Genomic DNA, 19,608 nt, shown 5'->3' with positions numbered 1-19,608 from the left:
AGTCCAGGATCCATGCCACTAGGTATGAATCTACTCCCATCTCTGTCAGCTTGTCCCTAAGGAGCAGAGGTTGAATGGTGCTGAAGGTGCTAGAGAAGTCCAGAAACATAATTCTTACAGCACCACTGCCTCTGTCCAAGTGGGAGAGTGATCGGTGTAGCATATCGATGATGGCATCCTCCACTCCCACCTTCTCCGTGTATGCGAACTGCAGAGGGTCGAGGGCGTGGTGTACCTGTGGCCTCAGGTGGTGAAGCAGCAGCCGCTCCATGGTCTTCATCACATGTGACGTCACAGCAACAGGCCGGAAGTCATTCAGCTCACTAGGACGTGATACCTTTGGGACTGGGGTGATACAAGATGTTTTCCAAAGCCTCGGGACTCTCCCCTGTTCCAGGCTCAGGTTGAAGATGCGCTGTAGAGGACTCCCTAGCTCCAGCGCACAGACCTTCAGCAGTCGTGGCGATACTCCATCTGGACCCACTGCTTTGCTCTTTATGTAGAGCTTGCGAGTCGAACATGAAGCATTGTTGCTCTGAAACTGAGATTCAAAGATCAAATGAAGAATGTCCTTGGCACATTCGGCATTCCACTCGGGAACTGGAGAATGCTCGCTTCCGATAGATTACTGTGGTGTAAGCATAACCATTGCAGATGACTTGCCTTTTTAAGGCTACTCAATGGGCAATCTGTGAGAAGAAAAAAGAGTGCTGTAAGCATAGAGCTGCTAGTCTTGGCACTGACATAGATCCAGCTGCATTTACCTGTTGCGTATGTATCTGGTGTATTGCCTCCAGAATTGACGTAACTGCACGTGAGAAGTCTTCAACGAGGCTGAAGGAGGGAAGAAATCCTCTGATCGAGGAATACTGATTATGCTGGTATGAATCCCAGTCTCCTTCAATTGAGAGACAGCAGTGCTGCCACCGTGCTGCCCAATAACAACAATAATAATAAATTATAATAAGCATTTATTCTATTTTTCTTCTCTATAGGCATAATACCAATAATAATCCTCATCCATCTGTCCATCATTGCTTATGAAAGGCAGGGTTGCTGAGCAGCTGGAGCCAATGTCAGCAATTATATGGTGAAAGGCAGGAATAACATCTGGATAATAATGTTCTAATAATATCATAATTGTTATCCTTTTGTCTTCTGTCCATTAATTTATTAATATAGGAACAATAATAATAGTAGTAATAATCCATCCATCTTCCTAAACTGTTCATTCAGAGCAGGGTCACTGGGCAGTTGGAGCTTATCTCAGCAAGCATCGATACAAAGTAGGAACAATCCCTGGATAGGGTATCTGTCCATTGCACAGCAAACACATACACACATATTAGGGGTCACTTTAGCAAGCCAATCCACCCAAGTTTAATCAGGTTGAATATTAATAAGTTTAATATAGGCGGAGAGTTAGCACGAAGTTCTTATTTTTGCCTCACAGCACCATAATCTGCATGGTGTCTGCATGTTCTTCTCATGTGTTTATGGAATGATTGGTATCAGAGAGTGTTTTTCACTCAAAAACTTTGTCCTTGGTTCTTTTATTATCAGAACCTCAGCAAGAGTGATTCATCATGTATTAAAAAATATGTTAATTGGTTTGTGGCACACCAGTATTCTGATTTTGTTTTTTGTTGGAATGTGGAACATATGGGAGGTGTGGCTTTTTCAAAAATCTAAGGCTTTTATTAAAAATACAATGCTGTGTAATCTGCTCAGTTCAGATTTATTGGTTGTGTACAAAGTATAATCAAACATGCTTTTCTTTTTTTATATACATTTTATTGAATTTATTAAAAATCAAACAACATTCCGTACAAGCAAGACAAATTTTACAAAACTAGGTTTAAGTCCAGTCAACCCCCACCCATGAGAGAGAGAGCTAGGCCAACAGTGAAACTTTAATAGTAGAAAAGATAAGTAAGTAAATAAATAGAAGAAAAAATGGGAAAGAGAATCTGCTTTCTCAATTTAAATGCTTATTCTAAAATGTTATTAGATCCTGCTAGGTTTTAAAAAGGTTTTGTACAGATCCTCTAAGTGAGTATTTAATTTTTTCCAATTTAAAGTAGTATATAACATCGATCACCCACTGACTGAAAAGAGGAGAGTTAGGATTCTTCCAATTGAGCAAGATAAGTCTATGTGCAAGTGAAGTAAAGGCGATTACAGTTGAAGTAAAGGTAATTAGTTTGTTTGTCCGTCCTCCCCCACTTTAAGCCTGTCTGGAAGTACACCAAACACAGCTGTTAGTGGATTAGGAGAGATTGTGACACCAAGGCTGTCTGAAAGACATTTAAAGATTTTTGGCCCAAAACGATGTTAATTTGGTGCATGCCCAAACATATGACCCAATGAGGCTGGAACTTGATTGCAACGTTCGCAGGTTGGATCTTGCCCTGGAAACATTTTGGACAATTTTAAACGAGACAGATGTGCTTGATGATTTTAAGTTGAATTATTGTATATTTTGCACATGTGGAGCTTGAGTGAATTCTGTGCATTGCTGCCTTCCACTCCTTTTCTGAAATGTTGAGTGAGAGATCCTTTTCCCACTGTACTCTGGGATCTTTGAAAGGGTGGGACTTTAAGATGTTTTTATATATTATGGAGATGCTGTTCAAGTCCTCATGACAGATCAGTATTTTTTTTTATAGTAGAAATAGGTGGGAGGTGAGGAAAGTTGGGCAGGTTTTGTTTAACAAAGTTTCTAATTTGGAGGTAGTGAAAGAAATGTGTTGCTGGAAGTTTAAATTTTGAGTGTAATTGTTCATAGAATGCAAAGACGCTGTCTATGTACAGATCTCTAAGTGATTTAATCCCAATGTTTTCCAGACATTGAAAGCTGAGAACGTTTGAGATGAAGGTAAAAGATGGTTTTCATGCAGAGGTGCTACAGATAAGCTTCTCTATCTTAAAATACTTCCTGCATTGGTTCTATATTCTGAGTGAATGAAGCAAAATTGGGTTATTAGTATACTAGCTGACGCCCGCCGTAGCATACGGTGGTGTAAGAATAGGAACAGAAAACGGTGAGAAAGGAATTCAGAAGTCAAGAAGAAATAAATACTTCTTGAAAGACGCAGTGTGCATGTAGAATTTCCAGCCAAGCAGGATTAAATGTGAAAGTGATAAATAAATCAGGCTTTCCGAATTTACATAGTATGGCCACGGCATCCTGATAGTTTTGTTGCATGTATCTTGGACTTTCTGGAAATGTCGATGGTAATATGATCATTTTGCCTACACGTACGTTATTTTCAGTGTTTGCTTGCAGTGTGTCTGAAAGTCCTTTGTATTGTTCCACGCGCAGATCTTGTTGATGTAATCTGAGATAGTTGAGATGCGCGCCCTCTGTTTTAACATGCGTATCTACGACGTACTGTTGGAATAGTTTGCCGCTGGAGTGCAAAATACTAAATGTATTCCTCATTGCTAATCTGTACGTGTAAAATTGCCATTGAGTAAGCCTTATTTGCTTGGCAGTTCTTTTATCGGGAACATGTAAATCTTTGTGCCACCCAATGTCTCCGTAAGGGAATGAACGTGGGTAAACCATAGGATCGCAATTCATATTGAGCATGGAAATCTGTTTACAGGAGTTGCCTATGGGATAGATGCAAATGTCCCTTTCGGAAGGCTGTTCGCCATACGCTGCAACATCAGTGTGACATGTCGGGGCATTGTATCGTCGTAAATCCTGCCTAGGGTTTTCCTTGAAAACCATTCCTACAGATGCTGTTGGATTGGACTGAGTGATTTCATGCATGTGTTTTGTATGATTTAGCGAAGGGGTTGATGGTTCTGAGCATGGAATCTAGCTGGAGAAGTAAATTTTCGCTGCATACAGAGTTTGCTTTATTTTGTAATCGAACTTCAGTAGCTTGCGCTGTGTCAAAAGAATACAACTGTCCATATCCTGGAGGAGGTAGAAGTGTTAGTGTGTAGTGGAGAGATTTAGTGATAAATTTGCCCGTGTATTTTAAAACAGTATGGTCTGTGGCCAGGAGGTTGAGTTATCTGTGCACCCATGGAAGCAAACGCTAGAGAAGAGTTGTATTCTCAGATGTGTTCACGATAATTTTTAGCTTCTGATGTTTGCTGTGTAAGAAGCTGTTGTAAAGACACAGGTGGCATCCTTGCAAAGGTGGTAAAGCTACTTTACCATTGTGGCAGCACCTCGAGTACTTGTTGGATGTATTACGCTCAGCAGGCCAGTATTGTGCATGACATGGAAGAGGATGAATAGGAATCGAGAAATGCTGTGTCAGCTGCGTGTGGGCGGGACCGGTTTTGAAGTGGAAGCAGGACGAACCAGAAGAGAAGTATATATACAGTATATATATATATATAATATGAGATTGGCGATATCTTGTATTTACTGGGGTACAAAGCAAGGATTATAGAGTAGTGCTACAGGATTTTATTTCTGTTGCGGACCAAGCCTCTGTATGTTCATCCATTTGTGTCAATGTCAAGGTTTTTATAGCTTGTATATTTGCCACGCAGTAATAAAACTGAAAGTTAGTTAGAGCCATGCCATGTTCTGCCTTTGGTCTTTGTAGGGTCGCCCTTTGGATGCGTGAATGTTTTGAATTCCAAATAAATGAGGTTCTGATTGAATCTAACTTCTTAAAAGCTTTGTTGATGTATATTGGAATACTTTGAAATAGAAATACAAGCTTAGGAAGAATATTTGTCTTGACAGTATTAATTCTTCTAGCTAAAGTGAGATGAAGGGTCGACCATCTATGTAAGTCTTGCTTAACTTTTTCTATGCAGATGGCAACATTTTGTTGATAAGAGCTTTGTTTACTTGTGATGTTTTCCCCTGGGTATTTAAACTGATTTGCGATCATAAAAGGGAAGGTGTCCAATCTAATATTGTGTGCTGAAGAGTTCACTGGAAAGAGCACACTTTTATTCAAATTAATTCTGAGACTGGAAATCTTTTGTAATTCTGTTAGTGATGTTAGGACTACAGGTACAGTATTTTGTGGATCTGATATATACAGTACCATATCATCTGCATATAGAGAAATGTTTTTTCCAGGCCTTCTCTGATAATTCCCTTTATCTCATAAGTATTTTTACAGTAAACTGCCAGTGGCTGTATGGCGATTGCAAAAAGCAGTGGTGACAAGAGGCATCCTTGTCTAGTAGCACGTTCTAGTTTAAAGTAGTCTGACATAATATTGTTAATACAAAATGAAGCTTCTGGACTGGTATACAGCAGTTTAATCCATGCACATATGTTCGGGCCAAACCCAAATTTTTCCAATGTGGTGAAAAGGTAGTTCCATTCAACCATATCAAATGCTTTTTTTGCATCTAGCGATAGTAAAATCTCCAGGGTGTTAGACTTTGTGGGTGAATATATTACATTAAATAGGTGACGAAGATTGGAAGTTGTGTCTGCCTTTAATAAATTAAATTTGGTCTTCTGATATTATCAAAGGAAGAACTTTCTCAGTCCTACTGGAAAGGACTTTGGAGAGTATCTTAACTTCGTTATTCAGAAGTGAGTTTAGTCTGTATGATGCATATTGTAAATAAGTCCTTATTTTGCTTAGGAAATGCGGTGATTAATGCTTGGCAAAGTTTGAGGTAGAATTTTATCGTCTGTAACTTCTGTAAATGTTGCTTATTAAAGGGAAGCTAACTTAATTGAGAATTGTGTATAAAATTCGGCAGGGTAACCATTAGGGCCTGCTGCTTTCCCGCTCTAAAGTGAGTTCATAGCATCTGTTAATTCTGATACTCTCAGTGCAGAAGAACTGGGAACTATCTAGTTGTGGCATCTGTAATGCATCCAAAAAAGTCTTAGGTTGTGTCCTGTCTTCTTTAATCTGAGTAGAATATAAGGCCTTATAGTAGTCTCTAAATGTGTGCATTTTTATGGTCAATGATTTTGGCTCCATCTGTGTTGGTAATTGCTGGGATTGCATTGTGAACTTTCTGCTTGTGGATTTGTTGAGCTAAGATCTTGTTAGCTTTCTCCCAGTGTTCATAGTAATGCTGTTGTAATTTAAAAATGAGTTACTCTTATTTGTTTTGTTGTCAAGAGGCTGAGTTCTTAATGCAGAGCCTATCTTTTCCTATGAAGTGACTCAAATGGACAGCTGGCATGTTCTTGATCTATTCTGGTAATTTCACTGATTAGCTCTGATACATTCTTGGTTTCTGATTTATTTTTGTGGGACAGATATGAGATAATCTGTCATTTTAAGAAAGCCTTCAGGGTTTTCCAGAGTATTCCTGCAGAAACCTCTGAGGATGTATTTGTCTCTTAAATAAAAAAAATTGATTTGCTTAGTTATAAATTCTGTACAGTACTCGTCTGCTAATAAAAGTGGGTTAAGATGCCATCTGCAAGATGAGTATGTGGGGCATAGTGATTTTAACTCCATGATCAAGGAGGCGTGGTCGGAGGTAACAATAGTGTTGAACTTACAAGATTTAATGGTGGGCAAGAAATTGTTATCTATGAAGAAATAATCGATTCTTGAGTAGCAGTGATGCACAGATGAGAAGAAGGAATATGCTCTCCAGGGGTCTGATAAGTTGTGATCAGTTACAAACTATGTAATTGTCTTTGCAGTGTTAGGTCTCCTGCCACAGGGGCGATGACATCTATCTAGGTCTGGATTTAAAACACAAAGTCACCAGCCATTATAATTTTATGAGCATTCACATTGGGAATGGATGCAAATATGTTTTGGATAAAGTCCCTATCATCTATGTTTGATGCACAGATATTTATCAAAGTTACTTTACAATTAAATAAATGACCTCATCCACTTGGTTCCTGATTAGCAGCCAGTACTATGGGAATAGGTTTTGCCTCTCTTCGAACCTGTGGCTGGATTAAGCAGATTCAGTGGACTTATGGATGTTTGTGATTTATTGAATTATTAACATTTTAGTAATCATTTTCAAATTATTTTTCAATGAAAGCAGTAGTGAATTTGTCCAAAGCAGAAAAAGTGTCTCCATTGGTAAATTTAACATCTGTAATAAATGGTATTATTACTATACTATTACAAGTATCCTATTAAAGACCTTCTTTAAAGTTTGATATTTTTCAAATTAAAGTTGTTTACAATCATGGTATACATTTTGCAATGGGAAAGCATCTTTTATAACTTTTTAAAAAAATACTGTGACTTTAAAATAAATGTATAAATAATAAAGAAGATAAAAATCCTACCTTATGTCAACTCAAATTTTTAACATTTGTAAGGTCTACAAGGTGTGTAATTTCTTATTTTAAGAACAGTCCTATTAAATCGTTAAGCTGTTTGCTTTATTTGAATACAACTTTAATAAAGTTCACTGAAATATTTTTGGAGAACTTTTTTGGGAGACTTTAACTAAAAAGATCAGTCTTTTTTTTTTTTTTCCTTCCTAGGTAACGAAATATTTTCCAAATCCACACGAATTGCATATTCGACTTTAGGAATTTGTGTGTTTTATTCCTTGGGTTATGTTGTTCTTCCACTGTTTGCATATTTCATCCGTGACTGGAGGATGCTGCTCTTAGCCATATCCTTACCAGGAATACTTTATATACCTCTCTGGTGGTAAGTAAACAAAGTTTCTGGTAAATACAGTGTGTGTATGTGTATGTATATATGTATAATATATATAATATAAATATATATATAAATATACATTTTTTTTTTTTTACTATTTCCAGAGTATTTGGTACAGTGTTTCCAAGTCATTACAAAAATGTAAAATTGCTTACATAATCACAGGTTTCTCCTAAAGAGGTCAGCCAGTGAACTAAAAAAAACTTTTTAGGTTGCAGCCCATCCTGTCTTTATGTGTAAGAATAATTTGTCTCTGGGTTGTTAATTAACTAGATCCTCAGTTTTGTTAAACCTTCTAAATTGGAATATTAAAAATATATAAAATATTCTGTAAGCAGGATTAAAGTTTTCCTAAGATGACAAATGTAACCGGTCTTTTTTTTTTTTTAAAGCTTTTATATAATATAAATTAAACAATTGTATTTTAATCATACAGTATTGCATTTTTATAATTTAAAAAAATCCATTGTATTTGTAAAAATGCAGGTTTATACCTGAATCTCCAAGGTGGCTTTTATCCCAAGGAAGAATGCATGAAGCAGAGGAAATTCTTCGTGCAGCTGCCAGAAAAAATGGAGTTACACCACCAGAAGTTATATTTAACCAAGAGGAATCTTTGGAGTTAATGGTAATTGTGTGTTTGTGACTAGATTACTGAGCATAGTAAATCATGCTACATCAGAATATCCACCTTAACATGGATAAGTGACTGTGTCCGTCTGGTTGCTGTGTCTCTGTCATTCCAGTAGATGGCGCATCATGAACATTAACACAGAATTTGCAATTTCCTTTCCAAATGGCATTTTGTGGAAACAAATGCATTGCGTGTTGCACTGCAAATGTTAATGCTGAGATCCGGGTTGTTATTTGGATTTTAGCCCACCTCAGATGGGTAGAACAGCTAGTTAAATAATAAAACACTTTAAAGTAGTATCTATGTTTATATAGTATATGGATGTATGTAATATAGTGTATATAGCAACCTTTTTGTGCTTATTGAGTGATTGTAATGTCTAATTTCTTCCAGCAGCATACTACCATTGCCCAGTCCCATTTTTGTCACTGATAAAAATACTTAAATAAATATCTAGCATTTTTCTAGCATTTAGCATTATTATACTAAAACCTCTCCAAAAGGAGTGTGTACAGTCTACTAAAACAGGGGTTCCCAACCTTTTTCATTTCAAGGCCCCCCTAAAAGACTTACCTTAGGCAGAGGACCCCCTACCTATCACCAAGCAAAAAAATGACATCCCACATGTATATAATAAACTGCTATAAAGACCTGCTACCTGTTAAGTGCATGTAACAAAACTATATAAAACAAGGCACTTTTACTATGGAAAAAATAGACTGCTCATAATAAATAAATTACACTCCCCTTAGGCCTAGTGAGACACTTGGGCTTGGATATTCTTGCACAGTTTGTCCACTCTGGGTTGCAGCTGGCTTAGGAAAAATCTCAAATCATTTTCCACATTTAGATGTGCTTTGTTTTTGGTTTTCAGTACTTTCAATGCAGAAAAACCTGTCTCACACAGGTGCTGTATGTTGATGCAAATGGTAAGAGACATCAGGTAGCTTTTTCGCTCAACACTATTAAGTTCTGAGATTTCTCCAAAATTCTGACAGGGGAGTGGCAGTGAATTGCATTTTCAAACTTCCATCATTGGCTATTTCGATTAATTCCTCTTGTGACCTCAAATCAAGACAATCCTCTTCAGTTTTGGATTCTGATCCTGTTTAAATGACTATTGTCCAGGTCTGAGAAATAGTTGACAAGTATTTCTTCAGGTCGGTCAGTTGTGACGGTATTATAGGCAGGATTATTTCTGGTGAAGGAGTGAGATCATTACAGTATTTACTTTTTATCTTTTACTCCCAAAGTTTGTATGTATGTATTTATTTATTTATTTATGCACAAACTTGATCTTGCAAATTAAAGTATGCTGTGATTGCACACTTGCATGCTGTGATTCAAGGTATTTAAAAATTGAAATATGTCGACCCAATACACAAGCTTCAGAACTCATGACTACTTGTCAAAGCAGCTAGCAAAGTGGGAGTTCTCGGACGAGAGAAATTCATGGAGCCCTTCACGGAGATCAAACTCGTTGTAAAATTGCCCTGTGAGACAGCCACCAGACCTTGGAATGCGGCAGAAGGCTTTCAAAATTGGCACTCATGTCACTGCACAGTTTGGCAAATAGTCTGTGTTTAAGGGGATGTGCTTAGATACTATTTAGAACTTTAACAACGTTTTGAAGCACTTTTTGCAATTCATCCTCTTAAGTTTTTAGCTACAAGTGCTTCTCTGTGAAGCATTCAGATACCACTGATACACACTGAAACTCTGACCTTTTTATGAACACATCAGTTCCACTACGCTTGCCTGTAATGGTAGTGATGCCATCCGTATAGACTCCCACTCAACTAGACCAGTCAATTAAATTTGCTTGCATGAATGCATCCAAAATTTGAAAAATGTCCTGACCTGTTGTCTCAACCTGAATATCTTCGCAGAGTAAAGGCTTCTCGGCAAACTTTCCATCTCCAATAAATCTGACACAGACTATAAGCTGTGCTGCGTTAGCTATGTCTGTGCTTTCATCCCACTGCAACACAAACCAAGGGCTGTTTTTTTTATATACCTGTTCCAGTAATTGGTCTGTTACATCATCAGCCATGTCAGACATCCATCTGCACACAGGTGGTGTCTGACAAAGTGACAGTGTCCATTTTACAGGCAGCATCCTCACCAAGCAATTCCCAAACTGTGTCTTTGGTCACCGGTAATATCAGATCTCCTCCAAGTGTGTTGGCTTTCTTTGCAAGGGCAATGCGATATGACACGAAGAAATAGACACATTCAGAGCCCTCTCTGAAACCATTGCTTGCTGTTTAAAAGTGCTTGCTTGTTTCACAAGCAGTGTTGCTTTCCTTTGGAAAAAGTTGACCTGTTTCAAAGCTTTAGCTGGATGGTTTTGGTTTAGATGGATTTAGACATTCGTTTGACAGAATTTCCTGACAAAAAAAAAAAAACATTTGGGATAATCAAGTCAGTCTTTTCTTCTTAGCCAGCATAAATCCAAATTCTATGTATGAAGCTTCATACTTTCTAGATTTAGATTTTGTTTTAGAATATGATGCATTTGATGAATTGAAAGCTGAACTACAAGATGGGTTTTCTTCTGAATGTTTCCTTTTTAGAAAACTCTCCATCATTATGTATGTTTTAGCACTCGACACACTATGTCTGGCATGCTGTGAACTTATTTAACGGCACAATGCAATGTGTGTATATCTGTTGGAGCCTTCAAGATGCATTTGAAAAACATGTCTATTAATAGGAATAATTGGCAAATGCACTAACAAAGTGACAATATTATTAAAATACAAGGTGAACTAGAAAAGTGCTTTTATTATTTACAACTTTTAAAATAATAAAATTGTATATATATTTTCCGCATTTTGCTGTGGACCCCAGGTTGGGAACCACTGTTCTACAAGATCACAAAGAACATTATGGTACCATCTAGAAACCTGCATGATACTCTTACTTAAGTCAAGGACAATACTCGCTAATTGCCGATGCAATTGCTACGCTAACCAACAGCCAGTCACCCTCCCATTTCAAAGGTAAACACTGCTGGATTAATTACCACACCCTTATTTTGTGATTGTGGCCGTGAATAGTGTGTACTACAGCCAAATAACAAAGTTTCAAAAGAGGAAAGAAAAAAAGTAGCAGAAGGAATTATAGACATAAAGATTTGTCTTAAATAGAACCAAAAACACAAAATCTAAATCTAAAGAAGTGAAACGAAAAGGTTAAAAGACCAGAAGAATGTGAAACAAAAACCTACAAAAAGTTATGCACTTTATCATCAATAAAAGTAACACTAGCACAGAACAGTTCATGAAAAAGAAAAACAGAATGTGAAAACGCACAAAAAAGATCCAGGTCGTGAGATCCACACCAAACCATGACAGAACCCTCCTTCTTAAAGGATGGATTCCAGAAACCCTTGAATCATAAAAAGGTCCATTAAACTGCAGTGAAATAAAAGTGTCCCTATCTGGTGCTTATGTAGATTGTGCTGCAGATCGTTGTACAAACATCACAAACCTTTGAACAAATATCCCCTCTGGTGGCAGGCATTAAGACTAGAAACACACTCTGACTGGACAAGGGCTTTTTTTTAAAGTTTGTAAATGATTTCTGTTGTCATTTTAGATCTAGATCTTGAAAAAGTAGTGCCAAAAGGGGAGGGAAACTGCCAAATCTCTAGCCCCAAAAAAATCCAGACCTATAAGGTTAATGAAATTGTTAAATTAAAAACAATTTAGGAAAAAGAAAAGAGAGAACTGTAAGCTTATTAAAAGTAAAACCTACAAAGAGAGATGAACATAAGAACAACACAAATGCATAAGGCAATGACTCTATTTGTGCCTATCTTCACAGGAGTTGACCTTTGTTTACGGGATGAGATGACTTTGCCACACACCCATTCTTAAGTGCTATAAAAAACTTCTGATTCTCATCTTCCATCTACAGTATGTAAATCTCGCACTGTGTGTCTAATCTGGCCTCTTAACCATTTCATTGTAACAGAGCATTCACTGTAAGTTATTTCTCAACTATACCACAATGTCTGAGTTATTCTAACCACAGGAGAATATAGTGCGCTCTTGCCTTATGCTCACCTATATTTGGAATTCTTAATTGTTGTGATCTCTCTGGACATACACAGTACAATAGACAACACTGCCAGAGTAGGCATCAGAAATAAGTACTATGAGGAAAAAGTAATATATTTTCATAGAATGCTTTTTTAAAATTTTTTTTTATCCATCCATCCATCCATCCATCCATCCATCCATCCATCCATCCATCCATCCATCCATCCATCCATCCATCCATCCATTATCCAACCCGCTATATCCTAACTACAGGGTCATGGGGTTCTATTTATTTTTAATTTTTTTTTAAATCTAATAATGCTGATATGTATTAAAACAATGTTGTTAACTGTTAAGATGCGGATATTAGGATGAAAAGTATTCTTGAATCTAGTGTCCCTCGCTTTAACAGTGTTGTATCACTTGCCAGAAGGTAGGGAAGATAAGTTTGTTGCTAGGAATTTTCTGAGCCAGAAAGATAGATTTGGGCTTTATTGTGAGTGTAGTTTACAGTACCATTGATGTTGCTTTTGTGGCAAGGCTTGTTGGCTATTATGAACTACAAGTGCCTTGGGTCTCCCCAGTTTGTTTTTCCTTACATTCATCCTTTGCTCGCTTTATGGATTTCCTCGGCTCATATCTTAATTGTTTTATACAGTTCTCTGTCACCTTACTGCAAGACAGTAAACTGCTTTAGATGTGGGGTGAAAATCTTTCTTTTTCCAGGGTTTCTGGGGTATTTCTGGATCTCCTTGGTAGGAACACATCTGTTCACACAATACTTGAAACTGGATGTAACCATATCTGTATACATACATAGATCTGTGAATAAATCTTTGAAAATGTACCAATTAACTATTTCAAAACAACCCGTGAATTGTTGCGCATCGCATTTGACCCACACTGCAGGAGGCATGTTCAAAACTGGGAGAAGGAATACTGAAGCATTGTTGCATGTTGCAATTGTAAATTGGAGTGGTATGCTTCTTTTATAGTAGTTTAGCAGTGATCCATTGTGTTATTCCCTCTAGTGGAATACATACTGCTGAAAGTACTTTGGCAGTATGTTTTTATGGCCACACTGGTTAAAGCCACAACAATGATGAAAACTACTTCCACATGCTTGTGTTTATATATACCAATGATGTCGTTTAGCTTGGTGAGTTTACGCAGATTATTGTACCAACTGTAAAATTCCTTGGTAGATAAAAAGGAAGAGTTTAATAGTGCGGTATATAAGCTTAGATATTGTCAGTAGACTAAAGGTTAGTAATCATAAAACATCCCCCACTTTCTTTCTGCTTGCCAGTCGATTCCATTCAGGTCTGTTCTGTAAAGCCAGGCTCCAGCTCGTTATCTAGCAGCACTGGAAGCAGAAGACATAGCACTGATTTGACAGTGAATTTCATCAATCTGTCTGACTGTGTCTATCTGACTGTGCTGTGTACAGTTTTTTAAATGACAGTTTGTGAACAGTTGCATTTGCAGTATATGCACAATAACATCTGTTATCTAATAAAAATATAATACTCATTGTCTTGTACTGTAAAATATTTGTGCATGCATAATACTGATCGGACAGCACTGTAAAACACTATGTATTGTGAAAATGTAACGTATGCCCGGTGCAAGTCAGGCGGGTGCTTAGATCAGGTAGTGACATCCCCACATGTCAGTTATAGCAAAGTGTAATCCAGAAGTTTCTACAGCAGGGGTCTCCAACCTTTTTTCCCCTGAGAGCTACTTTTACAAAATGAAAATGGCAGAGAGTTACTCATGTTTTCTAACGTTTATTCTCATAGCTTATTTCAACCCAAGAAAACTGAATAAGATTGTTTTGCCTGAACATTTACAAAATGTTGGTGTCCACAGCTCAGATTTTGCATTAAAACATCACAAAAAATATTTATTTCACCTACAAGTGCATTTTGTATGTCTGTATACATTTTCTAATGTATCTCACACTATTGAATTAAAACATGAATGCTGTTAAAATAAAACAATGCAATTACAAATACACATATACAGTGGAACCTCGGTTCACGAACGTCTCGGTACACGTACAACTCGGTTTACGACCAAAACGTTCGCCAAACTTTTGCCTCGGTTCATGACCACACACTCGGTATACGAACAAGCCAGTTTCCCTTTTGGTTTGTGCGCGCTGATGATTTCCGCACCTGTTGCATTGTTCTCGGTCAGACGTGCGTGCTTTCGCTGTGAACTCTTTGTGCTCTATTTCATTTCCCTTCCGGTTCGTGTGCGCCGATTACTGTATTTAAGCACGTGTTCAGATTCTCCCTGTTCATTGTTCTCAGTCAGACGTGCGTGCTTTACCTGTGAACTCTTTGTGCTCTACAGAATTTCGTGTGCTTTTGCAGTTAACCATGGCTTCTAAGCAAGTGAAGAGTGGTGAGAAGAAAGTGTTGCAATGTTCAATGTTAATTTTTTTCCATGTGCTTAAAACTCATTTAAAAAGAGTGTTTACAGCGATCGGGTTGTAATGCTATTAACGTGAACTCCTGCAATGTTACTGTCTTGGTTGACTTTTAAATAAAGTTCAGATTTGTTGAAATGTTCCTTTTTTCCCCCCGTGCTTAAAACTCATTTAAAAAGAGTGTTTACAGCGATCGGGCTGTAATGCTATTAGCGTGAACTCCTGCAATGTTGCTGTCTTGGTTGGCTTTTAAATAAACTTCGGATTTGTTGAAATGTTCCTTTTTTCCCCCCTGTGCTTAAAACTCATTTAAAAAAAAAAAAAAAAAGTGTTTATACAACGATCGGATTGTAAGGCTATAGCGCGAACTGCTGCAATGTTACAGAGAGAGAGGGCTCACGTGCTTCTGAGAGACAGAGGGGGAGGGGGCTCACGTGCTGAGAGGGGGGGGGGGGGGGGGTCTGGGGAGGCTCACGTGCAGCTAAGAGAGAGAGCCTGTGCGTGCAGCTGAGCAGGGAGCCTGGGTGTTTGTGTCAGTGTTATTCAATGTTTTTACATTAGTTTACTATTACACTGTGCATTCTATGGTGTAATCAACTATATTTGTGCTTAAAAATCTTTAAAAAATATATATTTACATACAGTTTGTACGGTCTGGAACGGATTAATTGCATTTACATACAATCCTATGGGGGAAATTGCTTCGGTTCACGACCAAATCAGTTTACGACCAGAGGTTTGGAATGAATTATGGTCATGAACCGAGGTTCCACTGTATTACTTATTCATTTGTCATTTTGTTACATGTCACTGTTTCACTTCACAAGAGTATTCACATGTCCAGTTGCATGTGTGATGTGTTTTTTAGTTAGTGAGATGACTGGCAATGCATGGAGTCAACAAGAGAGGTGTATGGTGGAGTGTAGCCACGTAGGTTCACTCTTATGGAGTCATTTAAATGTCAAGTCTTGTTCTGAACATTGATTTCATGATGGAAAAGGCAGACTCACAGAGGTATGTGGACTGAAACAAAGCAAACATTTTCAGAGCCGCTTGAAGATTCTTATAGTTATCTGGCGCTACTAAGCTCCAGAAATGCTGAGAATACTATTGAGACTTTAACTGCACATTATTTTGAAGGTTCACTAATATATAATATATAAAATCCAATGCCTGTCTGTCTGTCCGTCCGTTTTTCACGAGAGAACTACTTAACAGATTTAGATTGTTTTTTTTTTTTCTTTTTCTATAATTTGCTTGAACACTCCAGTTGATTTTGCGACTTGTTTCATTTCGCTGTGTATCATAGTTTGCTTGCGGTACTGATTTATTTGCGCGAATCCGAGATCCAAGCAACAGGCCTAGGGGAGGGGGCCTTCCTCACTCGCCAGCTTCAGGGTGTGTTCCTTAACTCTGCTTAGCTCTGGATATTCTCTTAAGTGTATGCCACATTGAAAAGATAGATTGCAATTCAGATTGTGGATCATGAGTTTGTGTTAAAAGGATCATGATATGAATTTTTGGAAAGATTGCCCAAGTTTTCAAATTTATGTAGGATTCATTAACCCTTTGGCGAGCTACTTGGAAAGGGGTTGCGAGCTACCAGTAGCTCGCAAGCAATGTGTTGGAGACCTCTGTTCTACAGAATATAATCTATATAATATATTTGCTATTCAGCATAGTTAGTGAGTATAAATACTTTGAAACTTTTGTTTTCTTTACCTGAACTATCTTCACATACTTATCTCTATTATAATAGGACAATGACAGGTACAGAGTGTGGATAGAGTAAAAATAGCAAACAGTAGGTATATTTTAATTAAAAAAAAAAAAAAAGATTTGATAATGATTGTGTATTGTTTTTGCACTAAATAAAAACAGCTGCTCTTTCAAGTTGAATAATCTTACCTAGTCCACAGTGATAATCAATGTTGTTAGAAGGTTGCTTGCTTTGCAGTTGTTCAACAGTTTGTCATCTTTTTGTTTTCTGCCTTTTGTCATATTTGGCACTGCATTAGTGCACTTCATATAATGTATCGATTTGCTTTTTTTTAATCAACACATCCCAATACCCAAGAGGTCCTCAATCACAGTCCTGGAGTGCTGCATTGGCTTGAGGTTTTCATTCTATTCTGTTTCCTAATTAGAAAACAGTCCTTGCTGATAGTGAAATTTGGTATTTAATTATATGGCTTGTTACCTTCATTTTCCCAATACAAACCTTTATCTTTTTGTTGTGATTTATATTCCATGGTCCTTCCCTTTTCTCTGTCATTTTTTTCTATTTTCTAAACCTGTTATTAACACAGATACTTCATGATGCATTTACACAGTTTTAAAGTGAACCAAGTTAGGTGGAGAGCTTGTAGTTCCTTTATTTGCATCTCATTAATAACAGGTGGCTGGTTAGGAAAATAGGAAACAATAACCTAAAGGAGACTGTTTTAAAACAATCATTAATAATTAAGGTTTGTAAATTCTAACAAATATGTTAACTAAAGCTAAGTGTTAAAAAAAGCATTGCTTTAGCAGAAAATAAATAATTCTAAGTCTAATTAAGAAACTAGTTGAAGAGAAAACCAGCCACTGTGGCCCTCCAGGACTGGTAATTGAGGACCCTCTGCAAAACTTGATCATAGGTAGCCAAAACTGTTTTGGGCATATGTGAAATATCAACTCTGGATGGAATACCAGACCAAAGGTAATCTGGAGTCATCAATCAATGAATGTTATATGTCTTAGGGGCGTGGGAGTAACATTGGAAGAATGTTCAAACACCAGACAGTGCCGGAGCCAGGACTGGACAAAGCCATGAAGCAGCGGTAGCAATCACTGTGCTGCTTGATTTTAATAAAAGTGTACAGATATATCATAAATTTAATTGAGTCAAAGATAGAGAATAGTACGGAATGGGCCACAACTTGAAGGATGTACAGTCTCAAATTCTTAGCTTTTCCATACAGCCTGTTCAAGATTTGAAACTCTTCACATAATATATGGAAATCATCATTTCTTCCTTAATCATTTCAAAGTGGATCACTTTAAACAAACAGTTTTCACAGTAATATTTAAGATAAAACAAGGAATTTTTAAGGCCTATACCAATTTTTGATTTTTTGTTTTTTCCCCTCTTTATCCCTTTAAAAACTTTTTATAGTAGCTCCTGCATAACCAGAAGCATGGAAGCCCTACATCCCATATTAAAAGTGTTAACTTTGGTATTTTTATAATTAAACTATAGACTACAGATGTTAACTTTTTTTTATTACCAAAATTAGATTATGTAGGCTTATTGTTCATTGACCATAAAAATAAAATTAAAAATTTCTTAAAATACATACTTGCTGTATCAGTGCATACTCCCAACCTCTATCTTTAATAAAATATGTACAAAAATATTTATCCATTATACATATTTCATAGAAGAAAATAAAATGCTTCTCATAATTTACAAGCTGTCATATTAGTTTTTTTTCCTGTACCTATCTGAAACAATGCTCGAATTAAAAAAAAAAAGTATGTTTCACTATTTCCCTAACAAAAAATAATATACTCACACAGTCAATTGATATTGGCAATTAAACACTGCTTAAATATAAATATACATGCTATAATAGGTTTTAATCATTAATTGCATTACAACTTTTTTTGCTGGTAAAATACACGTTTACTATATTTATACAGGTTTTTTTTTCCCTTCAGTGTATCAACTAGACATTCGTAATTCTTGAGGTGTAATTATAAATATGAGATTATCATTTTAATTATACTTATGCTTGTTTCTTACCAAGACACATACTGTATGATACACAGAAATAAATAATCACAGTACAAATCTTTAAAAAAGCTGCACATGTATCAAATGTTCAAAAGTTCTTTATCAAGAAAACATAAAACTAACCATGCTTAACAGGCTTATAAGTAAGATGCATTTTTCTGTTAAGCTAACAAACCTATTGTTTATTAAACAGTAATTTCAAATTTGTTTTAATTTTTTTCCAATTAAATGTAAGCTGCTGCACTTAAAACAAGCTTGCTGTCTAAATTTAAATAGTGTCCATAAAGCACAAAATTAAAAGGTCTGAATTCATTAAATAGCTTTTCTTACTGTTTCTCTAATTGTACAGAATGACTTTTAATATTCCTTTTCTCAGTTTATTACTCCACTTTCTTTAATTGAAAAGGCTAATATTCCAATTGTCTTTCGCACTCTTATAAAACAAGCCTTGAGTTGCTGCTCTTTGTTTACACTGCAGGAAGTTTGGTGCAAAAAAAAAAAAAAAAAAAAGTGCCCTGGCTCAGCTACTGTGATAGTCTGTGTAAATGAGTGCAACAACTGAATTAACATACGAGTTTTTGTAATTCGCCAATTTACCGAGCACTGATCAAATCTTACTTTTTAAAATTTTATTTATTTATTTATATTTTTTCGTGAAAATCTGGCAATTTTAATTGACGGAAAATCGATCAGAGCATTCCTATTTTCCATCAATTTATTTTTAGCATAAAAATACTCAAATGTTCATTCTCGTACTTCTAAATATATGGAAGTGTGGTGAAGGGGTCAAAAATTTGCTGTTGAGGTTTTAGTTCAGATTATAATTGTGTGATATTCAAAAAGTTAAGTTTATTTTTAGCATAGTATCTGTATGTGTGTCTGGGACCATCAAAATTGTTTGTAACATCCTAATGTTACAATATTCAACAGAAAATATACATTTTTTGTGTTGTGTAGAACTCCTTAATGACTAAATCCCAGCAAAGACGGAACATTTTAGAATAAGTGGTTTCTGAGATATTCTACATTATTGCACAGTTCAACTTGTTTTATTGTAAAATGAGTGATTTCCTGTGGTTAAAACTATGTTAAAGTTTTCATGG

At 36.5% G+C, this 19,608-nt stretch overlaps 2 protein-coding genes across 5 annotated transcripts in view; both read left to right on the top strand.

Moving 5' to 3' along the window:
• Nucleotides 1–19,608, top strand: part of trappc11 (trafficking protein particle complex subunit 11) — a 973,608-nt gene that overhangs the window by 387,084 nt on the left and 566,916 nt on the right. The gene's annotated exons all lie outside the window — the stretch shown is intronic.
• Nucleotides 1–19,608, top strand: part of LOC114652800 (solute carrier family 22 member 4-like) — a 137,682-nt gene that overhangs the window by 33,429 nt on the left and 84,645 nt on the right. For both annotated transcript variants that reach the window (XM_051928444.1, XM_051928443.1), the window contains exons 4-5: nucleotides 7,424–7,595; nucleotides 8,094–8,235. In XM_051928444.1, the coding sequence (XP_051784404.1) occupies nucleotides 7,424–7,595; nucleotides 8,094–8,235 (314 nt within the window). The remainder of the gene's footprint in view (nucleotides 1–7,423; nucleotides 7,596–8,093; nucleotides 8,236–19,608) is intronic.

The sequence above is a fragment of the Erpetoichthys calabaricus genome, chromosome 5 (genome assembly GCF_900747795.2).
Source record: "Erpetoichthys calabaricus chromosome 5, fErpCal1.3, whole genome shotgun sequence".
NCBI classification, from domain to species: domain Eukaryota; kingdom Metazoa; phylum Chordata; class Cladistia; order Polypteriformes; family Polypteridae; genus Erpetoichthys; species Erpetoichthys calabaricus.
This window is presented reverse-complemented; position numbering and strand designations above follow the sequence as displayed.